This window comes from Crocodylus porosus, unplaced genomic scaffold (genome assembly GCF_001723895.1).
Source record: "Crocodylus porosus isolate Cpor-Errol unplaced genomic scaffold, CroPor_comp1, whole genome shotgun sequence".
NCBI lineage: Eukaryota > Metazoa > Chordata > Crocodylia > Crocodylidae > Crocodylus > Crocodylus porosus.
In genome coordinates, this window is record NW_017728886.1 from 18,677,235 (window position 1) to 18,695,290 (window position 18,056).

Sequence of the window (18,056 nt, forward strand, 5' to 3'; positions counted from 1 at the left end):
CTTTAAGAAGAGGCTTGATGCCTACCTGGCTGGACTCATTTGAGTCCAGTTTTTCTCCTGCCCGGGGGGGGGTCGGACTTGAAGATCTACAAGGTCCCTTCCGACCCTACTTCTATGATTCTGTGATAGTCTAGGGCCAAGAGCACATTCGTGCAGGTATCCACTAGAAATACATCTGCCTAAACATGATTCCCTGTTTAGAACTAGATTCAAACCTATCTTCTACTGTTTAATCTATTGAATAATGCCATGTTGAATTTCCATTGTAGTTGTGTTCATTAATATAAATGCTGTGTGGTATTCCATACTCTCTACTGTAGCAAAAAAAACTCAAGGTGCTTTAAAATCCCTGCAACTAGAGATTTAAAAAAAGTCTTACAGATTTGTTTTTGAAATAACTTTTTTCCCCTCTGTGAGGCAGGTATCATGCCTTGGTATCTCACAGCTAGTACAGAGCACCAGCTGCCCGGTTGCACGTTCAGTTCTGAAAGTTATTGACATTAGACTTTGGATCAGCAAGAGCTAAACCAGTTCTCCAAAATGCAAATTCTGAAGTTAGGGAGCATGCAGGTAGCTCATTACAAAATCTGGGTGGGTTAAGGTGATACGGTGTTTGAACTAAAGTTCCAACTACGTGCCATGAATTTGAGTCTTATCTAGAGAGAGGCAGTATAGGTAAGTGGGTAGATCACTGCATCAGGACTCAGAAGACCTGGTTTTTGCCACAGTCAACCAGCATCTGAACTAGGAACAAAGTTGCATCGTCTTTCCGTGCCTCAGTTCCCTGCTTTGTAAAATGGGGGTGAATGACACTGATCTCCGTAAAGTTATTTCAGATCTATTGACAAAGAATACTGTGTAAGAGGACTTACTGCCACCCTGGCAGGTTTTAAGAAAACGTGTTTAGTATGTTCTCAAGCTTTCTGCATAGGTTCCTTTTGGGAATGTTGCTTTAAGACCAATGTTTCTGATTTAAGAACAGCGTTTTAAAGTAAAGCCAGTGTCTTCCTGTGGATTTTAAAAGCTTTGCCTAGGAAACTGGTGTTAACAACAGGAAGATGAAAGACTTTAGTAAGCAGTTAGGATCATGTAATCACAACTCATTCTCATAAACCATTTGCTGGGTAGTTGGACTGATGATCAAAGGAAAGCAAGTTGCAAAACTATTTGGTACGTGGCCCCCTTACATGAGCTGCTGGTAACTTTCTGTTTCTTGTAACTTATTTTTTGCAGATCCTGGGGACTGTGGGAGGTTGGAGCAGTGAGATGAATGAGAACATCTCGGGGGGGGGGGGGGGGAGGGGCAGGGAAGCTTCATGCAGCGTGAAGTTTTAGCCTCTTAGCATAGCTACTTAGGAGCTGGCATGCATGGGACAATGTCTTTGCCTGGACTAAGGGTTATTATACACTGCTTTTGAAAACCTAGTTTGACTAGAGCTGTGTTCCTGCCCCTCCTTCCCCTTCTCTCTTTTTTCCTTTTTGTTTGTTCGTTTTCATGTGGTTTTCATTAAATTCCCATTGAATAAGAGGTCACCCTCAAAGGTAGCTTGTGCGTTGCATGCCAACCCCACCCCCATTTTTGTGTACACAAAAGGGAGAATTGTGCTGTTGCAGATAGGTAAAGACCGAAGAGGTGAGTGGATGATGCAAGGGCAATGAAAGAGTTAAACTTGGCCAATTTAATCGTTGTCATGGAATCGGAAGAAATGGAGAGGGAAGAGTTGTGCTGTTCATGGAGACTTTCAGAAACTGTTTTCTTTAGAATACCAAGAAAACGAAATTCCAAAAAAGCCTAAGGCTGTGCACTTGTACCTTTGTTACTCTTTCAGAACATAGCATTTGTGTATCAGTGCAAGGGGGATAGTGCTTCAACTCCTGAAGACCAAGAAACGCACAGGGGAGGTTACACCCAATGTGAGCTTTGCCTGCCTTGTGCAGTATCTAAGAGTGCCAGTAATGCACTGCTACTGTTTTGTGTTCTTGCACTGGCTGCTAAACAAAACACGTGAAAGCCAGCATGATATTTATCACTTCTAAACAAAACTCTGTTTTCAGACGGATGTAAAAATTAGGAGTTGTCTTCATTTGCTGAGATTTTTTCCACAGAAGTCACCCCCCAGATTAGCTAAAATTTACTGCCTCTTTTTTATTTTTTTCCAGAGGACTGCTCCCCAGACATGGCTTCTACTGAGCTCTTTTTAAGCCTTAGAAACTAAAGTCGTGCATACTCGTGTGTTAACAGTCTGCATGACAAGACCCTCTGTGTACAGCTGCTGAAACAACCTATGAAACTCCATGCTGAAATGAGGCACCTTTTAAAATACAAAAGCACCTTTCCTTGCATCATGATGACAGCCCTTCCAATGTACTCCAGTTAATACCCGAACTGCTGCATACAGCCACAGTGAATGCGAACGGTGTGCATGCAGATACATTTTGTGATTTGTATCTGAAACCCAGCACGCAGCGTAACAGTCTTACAATTGTTCACATCTCTTACGTGTAGTTTGTAGGTAAACCCAAGTAATGACCTGTATAGAACGGGGGTTTCTGCCCCTTGGTCTGGTTCTGGACTGTAGGGCTTTTTGCAGGCCAGACCTGGATATGGTAGCAACAGGGAGAGCAGCAGAGGTTAATGTAGCTGTCAGTCCCCTGCACTCTGTTGCTGACTTGTTGGGAACAGGCCTCTGTGCCCCAGATTTTAGAGCGGGCCCTGCTAAATTCATAGCGGCTTTACCAGCCCTATGGAGCCATGGCCCAAAAGTTTGAAACCCTGGTATAGAACATAGACTTAAAGTGAAAAGGCAAAAGGCCTTATGTCTTGCTGCAAGTAGGTAGCAGGCAGGTGACCATAAATCACAGGTGCACACAAGTAAAGTGTGAGTAATAGACGAGCACAATAAATCATTTGACTTGTATGTGGTAATATAAATAACTTCTGTCTTTTGGTTATGTAGGAATATTTTAAGAAGTACAAGTATTGGATAGGCAAAGTTTTAATTATAGTAATGCTTTAGCAGTCAGGTACCTTTGGCCACCTAGTACCTATAGCCACAGCATTTGTGATTTGTCAACATGTGGTGGTGTACAGCTTTCCCTCCCTTTATGCTGTACATGTGTTCCTGGAAAAGAGCACATAACTCAAATTCAAATAAAGGGAAACCACTTTACAGTGTAACAAATAGGGATACATTCCAAGACCTTGACTGTACTGACGCCCATACCCACTTCTACCACTTTTACAGGTCCTAGCCACAGCTTGATAGATGACTGCATCAGGCTGGTGTTCTCTGCACCAGGTACCTTAGGCAGTGGACTGCCATGCTCCAGTTAGCTGATGCATCTCATCTCTGTAGACTACTTGATAGCCTGAAAGTAATTGAGACTAAAGGAGTTGCTAAAAATGGAATGTAAGTTTGAAGGTGCCCAGATTCCCTTTTGCTCTTGAAGTGAATAAAGCAAAACTCCATCTTGTCCCCTTTGTATTTAGATTGATTCTCTCTAGAGATCAGTATGGACTTCACAGGAAGACATAGATGCCCATGTTACAGCAGCCAGAACAGCTGTCATGCAGTTTGTTTTTGGGCATGCATTGCTTACAAGCTTTTTTCAGGATAAGCTAGAGAACCTTCTCTACAACATAATCCACCTTGGAGATTTAGTAGTTACAGATAGTTGTGGCAATCCAAGCGATTCCCCCACAGGTAGATGCCTTGATTCTAGCTCCATGTTTCAATCTCCAACCTTTTTTATGAAAGATTATAGGAGAACTTTTGCCTTAATTATAGAAAGCTTCTTCAGTGGTCCAAATTTGGGATATTTAGTGTTGCTAAGGGTTGCTAAATCAGAAGCTGTTAATGCCAATCTGAGTGCATCTGTATCTGGAAAAAACAAGTGAAGTAAAAAAAAAAATCTCTTTTTTTCAGGCAGAAAATGCCATTACTCGTGCTGTCTAGAAAGAGAGAAAGTTCATATATTTTGATGTCAGAGTCTAAAACTACCCATCCCGGATGTTATAAACTTCATCTAATAAAAAGAAGGAGATTCAGATGCACATCTAAATGTAGTTCCTGTCCCTGCTTTAAAATACAGGCAGATTATTTCTTAGGGTGAAATTCCCCTTTTTGTAGAAGCCTTCTACAAGTTGTTGTGAGCAAGTAAAACTTTAAATGGGACTAAACATGACACTGGTACTACCGGTTGGGCTGCCTGCAGTTCTGTGTGTTATTCCCCCTTGTGCACTCCACATACACACCGCCCCCATATATGGAACACCCTCTGGAATTGGACAGTGTTTTCATAAATCCTTCAAATGCTTTTCCATGGCAGCACTGAGAAGAAGTTTGTTAAATTATACATATTAAAAAATCTTCATTATATATCCAAGACTTGAATAAATAACTGTGGGACCCTTTTTATTGTAATCTTTTCCAACTCAAAAGTGCTTTTACTAATCCTCCGTTGAATATGAAAAAGTATTTGCAAATTCTTCTGGACAGGGATCATGTGTGTTTCTCTGCTGTAGCTCTCCTGGCATACTCTTGGGCACTGAAAACAAATTCTTGGCCCTGAACAGTTAAGCATGCTAGAATCATATGTTTAATATACTCTTGCCTAGTTCTAAAATTGTGCAAGTAAATACAGAAGCTCATATACCAGGAGCAGACCAGACATAACACTTGCACTGTTGCAAGCATCCAGACGTAGAAGCCACTTTAAAAGGGCCTAAACTCCTTCTGTTCTTTTTTGTGTTTTGCGTGACAAAGTATTTAGCAGAATTTGCAGATTTATTGGAATCTCGACAGGGCTGTGCTGTGAGTGCTTCTGCTACAGCTTCGAACTTGCAACCTCTGGGCTGTCAGCTTTGAATCCTAGCACCACTTCAGCCCCTGTTTAAACTCCTGGAGCATTTCAGAAGTATTCCACATAATTAGGTGTTATTTTGAGCTAGTTTTCCCTGAATTGATTCAGTGTTAACAAGCTTTCCATGACTAATGTCTGGTCAGCCTCCAGGCATCCCACTGTGCACTGTTACCATGCTGCCCCCTTTTCTGTCCCCTACCAATCACCCCTGCACAGTACACAATCATAACTCTCATCTCCTAACCTATATTATCTGCACTTGACCCAGACTGCACCATCCCAGGCTGATTTGGGGTGAGGGTGGCGAAGTGGGAGCAGGGAGAGCTTCCTGGACCCTTTCTTGGTTCCCAAGAGGCTGGGTATTTTGGGGGCTGCCCACTGTCTACACTGCTTTTAAACAGCGCTTTCCCCCCTCAAGCTGCTGGTCAGCTTCGTTCCATTCATGACAATTGACCAGACTTTGGGGCATCCTAGGCTGATTGGGGAGGCTGGGGTAGGTGGGGAGGGACGGATGATCTTCCTGCCCTGCTTGGGGAGTTCTGGGAAAACTGAGGCCACCACTGCACAGCATGCTAAGCTGGGTAGTCAGTCCAACTTCTTAGTGGTAGTTTGATAGCATTGCAATGCCTAAAAAGTGCCTGTTTGACTTAACCCATGGCAATGTACAGTACATCCGGAGACCTCTAAACAGGGCCAACTGTGAACTGGTTCCAAATCAGTTCAGGTGTTAAGTCAGTCTGCACCCATGGGTTTGGTAGTCTCTACAGAGTTGAGTACAAGTTTCCTTAGTTTAGTTTTTTCATTGCAGTTGCTATAATAAAAGAGCTGACAGTTGAAGCAGTTACTGGCCATTAAGCCTCTCCAGCAGGTGGGCTGATGACAGTATTTTATAAGTGGACCTAGAGTTTACTGTTTGACAAGTTTTCAGATTGATTGAGGACAGTTTGAGATGCACTTGAATGGAAAAACCATAAAGGGTTTTTTCAACAATGTAAATGTTTCTCTCCAGTAAAGAGGAGAAAAAAGATTTTTATCACTGCTGCCATGTGAGTGCAACAAAGTTTGGTTTATAAACCAAAGTGTTTGTTAAATAATGTCTTATTTCCCTTTTTAAATCCTGTTGCCAAAAAAGAGGGAAGCATCTCAAATCTGATAGTAGCTGATTATGTATAATTTGAGAGAGACATTTATAATTCCAATCTGAATTTGGTGAACTGTACTTCCTCCTCTCTCAAAGAAATGTGTACTGACTGTCATGGTTTTAACTGGGAGAGTCGCCCTGAATCTTGCTGTTTTTCTTATGTCTGTCTAGAGGGCTTAACCATATGAAAATATCAGTTCCAAATTACAACTTCCTGTAACGGAAGTATCTGGCATCTGTAATAAATTAAATAAAAATTAGGAATTTGCTACATGAAGTGCTTCTTTGAGTTCTGAGTAACTATTTTCCTTATCTTATTGCATGTACTATGGAAGGACCAGTAATGTGCTCCATTTGAATCAGAATAAGAATCAGTCGTGCTAGAACTAAGGTTGGTGAAAGACTCTTGTGAATCAAACAAACAAAGAGAGAAAACCTATGTGGGGCAGTTGTGTTGATACTTTTAAAATGACTTTTCACATCATATATGTATGCCAGGAAAAAATGTGATGGATTGAGCAGGCTTTGGTACATTAATAGTAAGGTAAAGTAAAGATGCAGTTACAAAACAAAGTGAACGGTGCATAATCTTAAGTGTGTATGCTACTGGTGTGATAAAACGGGAGGAAAAGTGAGCTGAGAATTTGAAGATGTGTTGGAGGGATATTGAATGTAGGCAGTAATGCATCGTACATGCTGAAATCTAGAGAGCTAGTCCTTGGATGTCATCAGGCAAGAACCACTGTAAAGGTGGGAGACGAGATGCAAAGTTAAGGTCGTCTTGTAGGGATGAAATTTAAAAATTGCTAAGTATGAGAGGAAAACGACAGTTCAGAATTAAGGCAGAATTGAGGACATCTGAGGATGCTTCTCCAATACAGCTTCCCTACTACCACTTTCCCCAAGCAGATTCAGTTGAGACAGGAAGGAGTTATTAAAAGTGAGATGCGTAGTCCAGTAAAATAAACATCACTAAACTTTTGGGGTGGAAGACAAGCTTTTTCCCCTAATTGTCTTACATTTGCATACAAGGAAACATCTTTTAAATACATTGTCCATCATTAAACTGCTGCCAGAAGCAACATATGCTTAGTAATGGAAACCAGCTGTGAAGTTAACTAAATGCAGCCGACACTGAGCATGACTACGAAACCCATATTGGATAGACATAGGTTTGGTTTTGTTTAAGTAAAATTTTTTGTGTTCCAAGCCAAATCCACCAAATCATTGTTTTTTGGTTTGGTTTTTGTAGTGGAGCCCAGCTGAATTAGATATAAAGTAGTACCCACTGAGCACAGTCCCCCTCAGCGCTGACTGTTTTTCCAGGCATGGTGAACCACTACACTGCATACATGTTGACTTCCACTTCGCTCCTGCAGCTGAGCTATGCCTTTCTTTCCTATTTCCATTGATTCCTGTTTTTTCACCAAATGTCTGGCAACTAGCACCAAGTGAGGCCCCAGAAAGTTTCCCCCAGAATCCTTTTGTCTCATCCTCTCTGAGTGTCATATATGATTAGTGGCCCCACCCTGCATCAGGGTGGAGCTGGACCAGGTTGCCCTCAGCCTCATCTGCATATACAGTTTTGGAGCATCCCAGGACTGGTGACGAGAACACCTGGTTCCAGTCATTAATGGGGGCTAATTAGCACATGGCTTCTTTGTGGGGAGGTATTTGATGTACATAGGCATACTGAGCGGTGCTCAGGTGTAAGGTCACCGTGGCTTGAAACGCTGTTGACTGCTGGGGCCCAGTCCAGTGAACTATACGGTAAATCTTGAGCCGTTTGGCTTTGGACTAACGTCATGCATAATTTGTACTATATATAAAGTAGTTATAAAAGTGCTGCTTAAAAATATGTTAATGGAGTACCTGCATTAAAACTTGCAGCATTTTCAGAAACAGTAAAATGCATCAATTCTGGATGAGCTAAGTTGATGGGTATGATATGGAAATTACGAAGGCATGATTACTTAAAAGTCAGTGTTTTCAAATTTGTCTCTCATTTCCATGTGCTCAGGGAGAGCAGGGCCTGACACCAAGGAGGTGGGGCAGGGGCTGCAGGCGGAAGCAGCTAGGGAGGACGAGGGGGCTACCTGCCACCCCACCCCCCTGATTTATTTTCCCTGCTGTATCAGTGTGAGGGAACAAATTCAAGGCAAACCTCTAGTAATTAGGTTCCATACCTGGAAAATTATAACAATTTTTGACGTTTTCCATATATAGGATCTAATTACTGGGAGGGGAGGGGTCATCTTCTATTCATGGTAATCTTATATACCATATTTTGTCAAATATAAAAGCATTGCTTAGACCAGGACTGTCCAAGTTGTGGTCCTCAAGGGATTAAATTGCAGCCTGTACAGCTCTTAAATGCAGGGGATAAATGATGCCACCACTCGCCTCCTTCCTCCACACCTCTTGCCAGCCTCCTGCTCACCGTTCAGGGTCTCTGGTTGCTACAAGTGATACATATGTGGCAGGGGAAAAGAAGGGTGAGTAGTGGCAGTGGTCACCCCTGGGTCTGGAACCAAATCAACAATGCACTGCTCCACTGCTAGATGCAAGTCATTCAGCTCGTGAGATCAAGCAAGTTGGAGAGCCCTGGCATTGCCCATGTAGAAATTATTTGCTGTCTGTTCACAACAGTGTTTGTTGCGGTGACAGTACGTGTCCACTACTCTCATTTTACCTAATGCAACATTTGTGGATTTTTGAGGCTCATTTTCCAGCAGACTCCAATTTTATAAAAAAAATAAAACAAAACAGTCCTATTTTAAACGCAGCCTTGAATTTTCTGTTCACTTAGACTTTCTTTGCTCAATCCAAAAAAGACCCCCCCAAAACCCTAGCAACAATGCTGCTGTAGCATTTGATTGTAGAGAGAGAGTTGACCAAAGCCTGGCCTGTTGAAATCTTAATTCCAGTAACCAAGAACAAAAATGGCTACAGCACTGATCTGTTTCAAAACCTGGAATGTATACCTTTAAAAATATTAAAGGATTATATATAGGTATATGTTCCAATTTTTATTTCATGTATATTTTTAATGTGCATTTAGGTTGGCCAGAGTGATTGTTCTTTTATTGCCCTTATGGTTAAATGAAGGAACTGATGGTCTGAGGGTTGCTGACACTATTCTTGCAGTGCTGTGAAACAGTTATGTGAGCCTGGGGAGCCTTTTTTACATGGACTTTCACCACTCTGACTTTTAGTGCTATGCTGGCAAACGCCCTTGTGTAGATACAATTGTATTAGCAAAAGGATTTTTTTTTGCCAATATAGCTAACTCTGCCTGGAGATCTCTGCCATTAAAAAGGCGCTCAGCTAGGGGAGTTTAAGTAAGTCTGCACTTGGGAGGATTGTTTGGCGTAGTCAGTGGCTTAAGCCCATGTCTGCAATTGTATACAGCATCTAACTCCCACAAAAGCCAACGGGATTGGAGTGCTTATGTAGGCCTGTGGATCCAGGCCTTTTGTCACAACACGAGCCAGAGGCCGGAAGAGAGACTTCTGCTAAATATTGCATCTGGAGAATAAGATTCAGAGGACATAGTGTGTGTGAAAAAATTCTCTGACGTTTCTAGATTTCATTTTTTCAACATACAAGACTTTGTAGCAGTTAGTTAATAATTAAATGGCGCAAATTCAATTTAACCATCAAGTTCTGTATATGAAACCCAGCTTTTTTAAGGAAGCTGAGCTAAATCCTGTTATTCAATCAGCGTTTCCCGCGTGATATTTAGCACTCAGAAATATATGGTTCTTGTCCTCTGATAAAAAGAGCGCTGCTAAACGTTTAACACCTTCTCAAATAGTTGGAACTGCGAATAAAAATGGAAACGGGAGCGTTAATTTTTTTTTTTGATCCGGTGCCAAAAGCCTTCTGCATCAGCATTTCATGGTCCAACATTTCCAACATCATTTTTTTTTTTCCCTGTGTGTGAAATTTCAGCAGATTGTTATGCAAAACAGTTTTGTGTCTCTGTGTGACTGGGGAGACAGCTGTTAGTCCTAATGAGGAGTGCTAGCATTACAGTATTTCCGTTGATTGAGACCCACGGAGGGAGCAGAATGTTCCAGATCGGGCACTGGTGTGTGGTGAGAAAGTGCCACGCTGTCAGCTGGAAGTACATGCTCGGCTGCTTGCTACGACAAGATAAATGAGTTTTGCTGGGGTTTGGCATAGTCTGAAGCTTTTCTGGAGAATAGTAGTAACGCACCAAACTCCCACCGGGCCCCACAGTTTAAGGTGTCATAAGACTACTGTCTCTTTGCCAATTTTTTTTATGTCCTACAATACCTGTCATCCTTTTGAGTTATTAAAAACCTAATGTCTTTTAGCATTCCATTAACACCAGGTCTAATGATCTTTTGTTGACGCTTTTTATTAATTTAGCCAAGGGGATGTTAACCACAGTTTTAACTTGGCTAGGGTGACTCGGAGACCAGAATCCACTGAAAAAGTGAAGAAGATGTTGAACTCACGCTTCCCTTTGTTTCTGAAACTTTATATATTCAACGCAGCTGTTTTTAACCTTTGTCTCCACGTGGGAAAAGCTCATGTTCCCTGGTTCCTCTGTCCAGCCCCTCCTTTCAATCTCAGTTGCCATCTTAGTTCAAACCCTGCTTTAGTGTATAAGTGAGAAATGTTGGCTTTTTTTTTTTTTTTTTATTCCTGTTTGGTTTCAATAAAAATATGCCAGTGCCCTCTCAAGAGAAGCCCCGAATTGGAGTAGTAGGGGGTTGTAGATGAAGCATGATTTGAAGTGCATAAGAAAAGTGATTAGCACAGCACCTGCCCGCACTCTGTTAAGTGACTTGCATTAGTTGTGTGCATTCATGAATTTAAATTTCCATGCCGTTTTTAACTGTTTATCTGAATGTGTTCCACCATAAAGGAGCCTCTTGCACTTGGTTAACTTACTTACTCATAGCTTAAGCACACTTTCTGTGCTTAGATGCTGAATGTCTTTAAAAAGAGAGCCAGTCTCTACCCTTAAGCTTTGACTAGGTTATAAAAATATTGTTCTTGGTCTGTACAGTCTTAGTATAAATGTATTTTTTTTTTGTGTTGCCCTTACATCATTCATACAAGAAAGTGTTGCATTTCTTAATACTGAATTCGGGGTGTTCATAGTTCCTACAAAAATCTAAATCAGATACCTTGAACTTCAGTTTTTTAAAATACTTTATGCTGTACAAAAATGCATTAATTGCCATTGAAACCTTCACTTTGAACCCATTGCTTTTTGTGCTTTTAAACTCTAAACCCTGGTATTGCTTTTGCATCCCTTCTTGTGTTGATTAGCTTTTTTTTTTTTTTTTTTTTTTAAAGCACTATTACAGATTCATGTATATTGAAATAAAATGTCATATACTGCAGTGTTACCCTATAGTGCATGCCAAGTTTGATCTTTGAGGTGCTGTATGTAAGCAGAGGTGTACGAGTATTTAAACCTTGTACTGTTTTAAAGATGGCTTAGGAAATGGCCTGACGGCCTTCCTCTTGGCTCACCAGCACTGCCTTTACCTACCTGCTGACAACTGGGCAGCAATACAATGCATCTTCATTTTGTAACTCATCTTTACTGCATCCAACAGCCTGTTATAGAATAGTTTAAGTGGAAAAATTGGGAAAGGGAAGAGGCATAATGAATAGGAAAGATGACTTCTCTTGACATTTGCTAAGAGATTGGTTGGGATCTAGAATTAACCTCAAATTGGCATCTAGTTTGTGTTGGACCTTTAACACTTCGCATTGCTTTCATCTAAAATACAAGAAGCATTACTGGAAACACTTTGATTTAAAAGTCTTAACTATTTTAAGTAAGGAGAGTGATGAGCTAATACCAAAGCAAAGATTGAATAAAAATGAATACAGCTCTGAGCAGGTGTCACAAACTGGAGGCATTTTCAATCATTTGTTGCATATTTATTCTGATTCTTGCAACAGAAAAATAATTCACCTGTTAGGAGAGGGGAATAAAGATATGCTGTGTTCACTTTTCTGCTTCAGTGTGTGATACTCTGCCATGCCTATCTATGAATTCATACCATAATGTAGAGGGAAGCATTATACTGCGTATACAGAGTACAGTGCGTTGTTTTGTACATTTTATATCCTTAATTAATTGTGTGAATCTACTCTGAAAAATTCCCTGTTTGTCTCAATGACTACCTAGTAACTTTGTTAGGATAGCAATAAACATTAAAAGATTTTTTTTCCATGAGAAGTGAGTTCAGTGAAAATCTGTGACTCTCTTAGAGTCAAGCATTATAAGTGCTATTTTAGGTAATTGATGATCAGTAGTGGAACTATTTGGATGGCAGTGTTTTCTTATGTTACTAGAACTCCAAAGGAATTTAACTAAAACTGAGGTTTTCTTTGCAATATTCAGACATACAATGGCAATTTTTTCCAGATATTCAAATGCTAGAAAATGTGCACATGAAAAATTATATTAAAATACATTTGTAATAAAATAACAGCAGGGTTTTGCTTAAACTTGAATTTTCTGTCCTTCTTTTTCATGTGCTATACCTCTTCCACTCCTTAGTACAGGTATGTGAAAGCAGCTGCAGTATACTTTCACTAACAACTATGGAAATCCAGGAGGAATAAAAGATTTTGGTCGTGACTTTTCAGTGGGCAGGAATTCCATGACATGTGCTACTGAAGTGGTTCATGACTATTAAGAGCTAGCAAAGCAGTATACAAAAACCCCAGGTAGTCATAGCATAAGTTGGAGGAAAGACTTGCTGCTTGTTCATCGTTATTACATAATATGGAAGAGGTTTATTTTGAAGAAAGAAAGAGAGAAAGCAAGAGAGAGAAGAAATAAAAAGAAATCTCTTCTTCTGAAGTCACTGAAGGAGAGTACTATTCCTATGTCTATGCCAACCACACAGTTAGAAAACAGATTGGTTTGTAAGCACTTGTGCACCTAAAGTGAAATTTGGATGTATATGCTCATGTTTTTTATGCTGAAGCACATAATACCCAGAAGGCTGAGTGAAGACCTTAGATCCATGCTGTATAATTTCCCTGGATAGCTTAGTTGCAGTCTAATATTGCATGAAGAAACTTTGTATCATTAATACAATGGACTTTAAACCTAATTAGAGCTTAATTTGATGTCAATTTAAATTAAGAAGGCTTGCATAAACTAGTCCATTGTGACCTGCATAGTGCTAATCTCAATCAGCAGTCTGAATAGGACATGAATTCAAATTCTCACAGTACAACAGAAATGACAGTAACAATTGACAGCTTAAATTAAATTACTAAATTTCAAGAAATTGATGTGCGTGACCCTAGCTACAGGATAGGTCATTAAATCGCGTACTTAGAAATAGAGTTGAGCAGCTTGCTTTAATGATTTAGAAGGATGAAGATGCTTTATTATCAAATTGTGTAGGTGGAACTTTCATATATCTGGTACTAAAGTAAAACTGAATAGCCGAAATCCCAGGTATGTCACTTATTTAACAGTGAAATATACATTTTTTTTTGCTCACTTTCATATATAGGTGTATGTATGTATGTATATGTGAATCCCTCTCTCTCTCACACGCGTTTCCATTTTGTGGAGGCTTTTTTTAATTAGGCAGACTTCTAAATGTCTAATCTACCTTTTACTTATATCCTTGTATCTATTTTTTTTTTTTCTAGCTGTCCTGCCATTCATTCAGATATAACAGGTGTGGTCATTAGCTGATTCCTATGATCCAGGCCAATACAATCACTTATTGTTTGTTTTGATTTCTGACTGTCAAACCAATAGTAAAAACTGATGGTCTTCAAATCTTGTAACAGTAACTGAAATACATCTGCAACCGTGTATCTACCATCTGTATACAATAAATGAATGGGAAGATTAAAGTCTTCTCAGTTGTACATTTTAAATGGATACTTTGTTCCATTTTATACTCTGTATTCTACAAGGTGACTAAAATTTAACAAAGATTTCTTCATTAGGCATCTTTAATTATAAAATTGTAAATTTTTGATAAATGAAAGATCAATCAGTTCCTCTAATACACCTCTCTACCACTGGAGTAATGCTTTGATTAATGCATTTATATGTATTCCAAGAGATGGGCTTCAAATGAGCGCTTATTTGAGAATATAATATTATTTGAAGATTTTTTTTTTCTTAATTTTTATGCACTCTGGCTTAAAGTTACCTATTGTACGGTACATATTTAAGAAAACAAGACTAGTTACAAGAAGAATTTGAAGTAAAAATTCTAGTTAGTTTAAAACAGGTCTTAAATCATCATTATTTTCTTTCTATCTTTCTTTCTATCTTTCTTTCTATCTTTCTTTCTATCTTTCTTTCTTTAGCACTGTGACGTCAGCAGTTTTCACTGTGGGTGACAATGTTGTTTCGGGTAGTGATGACCGCACTGTAAAAGTCTGGGACTTGAAAAATATGAGATCTCCTATTGCAACTATCCGTACAGACTCTGCAGTAAATAGGTATGTGCTCTCAAGTTGTTAATGTTGACCTACACATCTCCGAAACTGAACAAAACCTTGATGACTAAAGATTAGACTAACGTTACACAGTGGGATTTTTAAAAACAACTAGAGGCTTCTTTATAATGCTTCTTTATAATGGTTATGTTGCTTTTCTGGGGTTTTTGATGCTAGTGGTAGATGCTTACTTTGTATATGCAATATCTTTATAGGTATGTCCAAAATTAAGCTTGTTGCAGTATTCTACTGCTTTAGAAAACAACTTAAATGATATAATACATTAATTTCACTCTTTAAATTTAAATAGTAAATACTCAGCTACATCACATTCAGTGAACTCAATCTTGTACTGTCAAATCTTATTTGTCAGGCTCATGGTTCTGCACATAACCTACTTTTTATCTCCTCTGTGCAGGATTAATGTGTGTGTTGGCCAAAGAATCATTGCCCTTCCACATGACAACCGACAGGTTAGATTATTTGACATGTCAGGTGTGCGATTAGCAAGGCTTCCTCGCAGTAACAGACAGGTAACTGGATTTTTATTGCCATATGTATATTGGCTTTTTTTTTTAAAGATAAAGTGTGGATATTTAGGCTCTATAGTTCAGAGCCAGAGTGCTGGAAGATGGTTGGAGGTTTATGTAAACATGTAGATTAAATAAAATCAACTAATACAATTCAAAAGTTAAAATTTTTGTCAGCTACTGAAAGTCAGTGCTTTGAATTGAATGTTGTGCTTTTTCTAGATTTAGTAGATCTTCATACAGATTTTGAACAATCAGATGATTAATCTTTAACTTCACTGAATCTACCAAAAAAAAGTTACACGTCTTTCTGTGTATTGAAGTATTTGAAATGAGACTAAGGATCTGAAAAACATTTGAAATCAAAATCTGGAGAGCATCTAAAATATCTTTGTGTGGATCTACTGTGAAAAATTCCCTGTTTGCCTCAATGACTACCTAGTAACTTTGTTAGGATAGCAAGTAAAAAGACAATGTCAGTTCTACAACTTGACCTTCAAAAACACTTTTCTGCTTGTGCTGATAACCATTTTGTACCTACAATATAGTAAAATCGATTACTATACTGCCAAAGACGTTTCTCTTCTTTAAATAGACTTTAGTAGTGCCAATGGGAATAATATGGTACAACTCTCTTAGAATTAGCAAATACAACACAGAGTGTAAACAAGTCTGGTGAACACATAGGAACAGTAACATGTCACTCATTCTAAAAACAACCCTTGAAAAATTAGAGTAATGGCACATAATTTTCTAGTTCCTTTAAGCATTTTACAAATATCTGTCACGACATCCATGTAGGGAATATAAAAAAGCAGTATAAGAACCACATCATTCACTGTTTTCATTAAAACTGTTGGAGTGGATGCAACAGCTGTTTAACAGTGATACAGTGAATTTTGGAAAAGCCATTTAAGAACAGTTTAACCCTTACAAGGTTTCTTGAAGTTTTAGTACTTTTCTTTGTTTTCCTCGCTGCCTTAAGTGCTGACCACCTTGATTAGAGGGCTGAATCACTTCACAAAACTAAATTGGCTGCTATCAAATTTTAATAATTGCTGATATTATTGATACATGCCATTAAGCCGTTGCTGTGTTTCCCCCCTAAGTTGTGCGCTTAGACCCAGTTTCTGTCATCACTTAGTGAACTTTGGAAAGCCTTTTGCCTTCTTTTTGAATGAAAGATGCTATATATAGCTTTCCAAAGCTTACTAAGTGATGGTAGAAACTAGGTGGGTGTGTGTATAAATAACTAAGATTTTGCAATATGCTAGAATTCTATTTTTGTTCTAAAATATAACAGATTGCAATAAGCACTTTGAAGAGTGCTTCAATTGAGGTGTTTCTTGGTACTTGATAAGTTGTCAACCATGATGTTTGTATGGGTTATAGTGAAGGGGGTGCAGTTTGAAAGTTTCCATAGTTGTGTTCTCTTTAGTTAGACTACTGTATAATTTTATAAGGAATATATGAAACAAAGTTCATCCAAATTTACTTTTTAAGGAAAAGTGTGTTTACAATTAAATTGGTTTCTTTTTACAACTTAATATTTTAGAAATGTAGACTAATTGTCTTTCTAGGTCAGTAGTGTCTTACCAGTATATAACTAGTATGGTAGGGAGGCTTGTACTTTTGTGTTGCATAGTGTAACTGACTTATTTATTGAAATTATAATAGGGCCATAGGAGAATGGTATGCTGTTCTGCGTGGAGTGAAGACCATCCAATCTGTAACCTGTTTACTTGTGGGTTCGATCGTCAGGCAATTGGCTGGAACATCAACATCCCTGCATTGTTACAAGAAAAATAAAAATGCTGGAGAATTTTTGCATTTTGTGTGGCCATGGACTTTTAAACTTTTATGCAGACTTTTCTGAATATTAGTCTGTCATTGTTGTAAAAGTTCTTCCTTGAACAGAGTGCTTTGCAAATGTCGTTCTTGTTACCACATTGTGCACAGTTTGCATGAAATGTACAGGAAATGTGACTTTTTTTAAAAATTAGATTGTCTTGTGTATGAACTTTTATATCTTACTACCCACTGGTCAGTAGAAAGGAAGTTCATAGTTATATAGAGCACATACGTGTTTCTAAGTTATTCAGCATTTGATAGTTGAACAGTAGGGCATTAAATTTGTGACTTAAATGTGAAATGTATGTACTTATTATGAAGAAAATATAGTAGTCTGTTACATTTTTTCATAACTTTACATATCTGCCTTGTGTTAAAGAATCTGCAGGGCTAACTTTGAAGTGTGAATTTCACTAGTAGTAGGATGGTTAACATTTCTTTGTTTGCATCTATGATTTTTAGTGCTGCAGTATAGTGTAACTTCAACTCCCATGTCATTCTAGTTACTGGAGAGAAGGATTGGGAAGGAAAGGATGAGCAACCTCTTCTAGTGTGCGTAGAATGCAGAATTACAGCATTCCAAATGTTTTTTTTACGTTTCTCTTGACAAAGAACAAGGAAATGTTCATTCTACCCTTTATGTACAAAGCTCTTTTGGATCTTGTAGCGTCTGTCACTAGCAACAATCCCAGATCTAATCATTAAAATCTAGGGGTGTTGTACACGTGTGGAGGGAGGAGTGCATTTTAATTAGAGCAGGTTTTGGGATCCCTTCTAATTAAAGCACCCACAGCATCTCGTATATTCAGTGTCCCATGTTTCAAAATGGCGACAGGCACTTTAACTAAAGCTTATTCAACAAGCTTTAGTTAAAGCGTCACTATCACCATTTTGAAATGCGGGGACGCTGAATACATGAGACATTGCAGCACGCAATTAGAACACTCCAGCAGACTCGATTTAATGCCCTGCCGCATTCTAATCGTCCAAGCATGTGTAAAAGTGCCCACATAGTTGAGCAAATTTTAAAGCACTTTAGTTTATAGCTACTGTTATAAACCATTTATGGAAATTTCTGATGACTTTACCAGTGCATGTGAGTTGACCTTTGTAAGAAGGATTTGCTATTTTTTTTGGTGATCTACCCAGAAAGAAAATGTCGTTTATTTTTTACACCTACAGTAAACATA

The 18,056-nt window shown here is 38.8% G+C and overlaps 1 protein-coding gene across 2 annotated transcripts in view; it reads left to right on the forward strand.

The window, feature by feature from the left end:
* The window catches only part of WDR37 (WD repeat domain 37), a 75,424-nt gene extending 57,755 nt beyond the window's left edge, over positions 1–17,669 (forward strand). For both annotated transcript variants that reach the window (XM_019530771.1, XM_019530781.1), the window contains exons 12-14: positions 14,354–14,488; positions 14,904–15,018; positions 16,693–17,669. In XM_019530771.1, the coding sequence (XP_019386316.1) occupies positions 14,354–14,488; positions 14,904–15,018; positions 16,693–16,824 (382 nt within the window). In that variant the 3' untranslated portion in view covers positions 16,825–17,669. The remainder of the gene's footprint in view (positions 1–14,353; positions 14,489–14,903; positions 15,019–16,692) is intronic.
* The last annotated feature ends 387 nt before the right edge of the window (positions 17,670–18,056 follow it).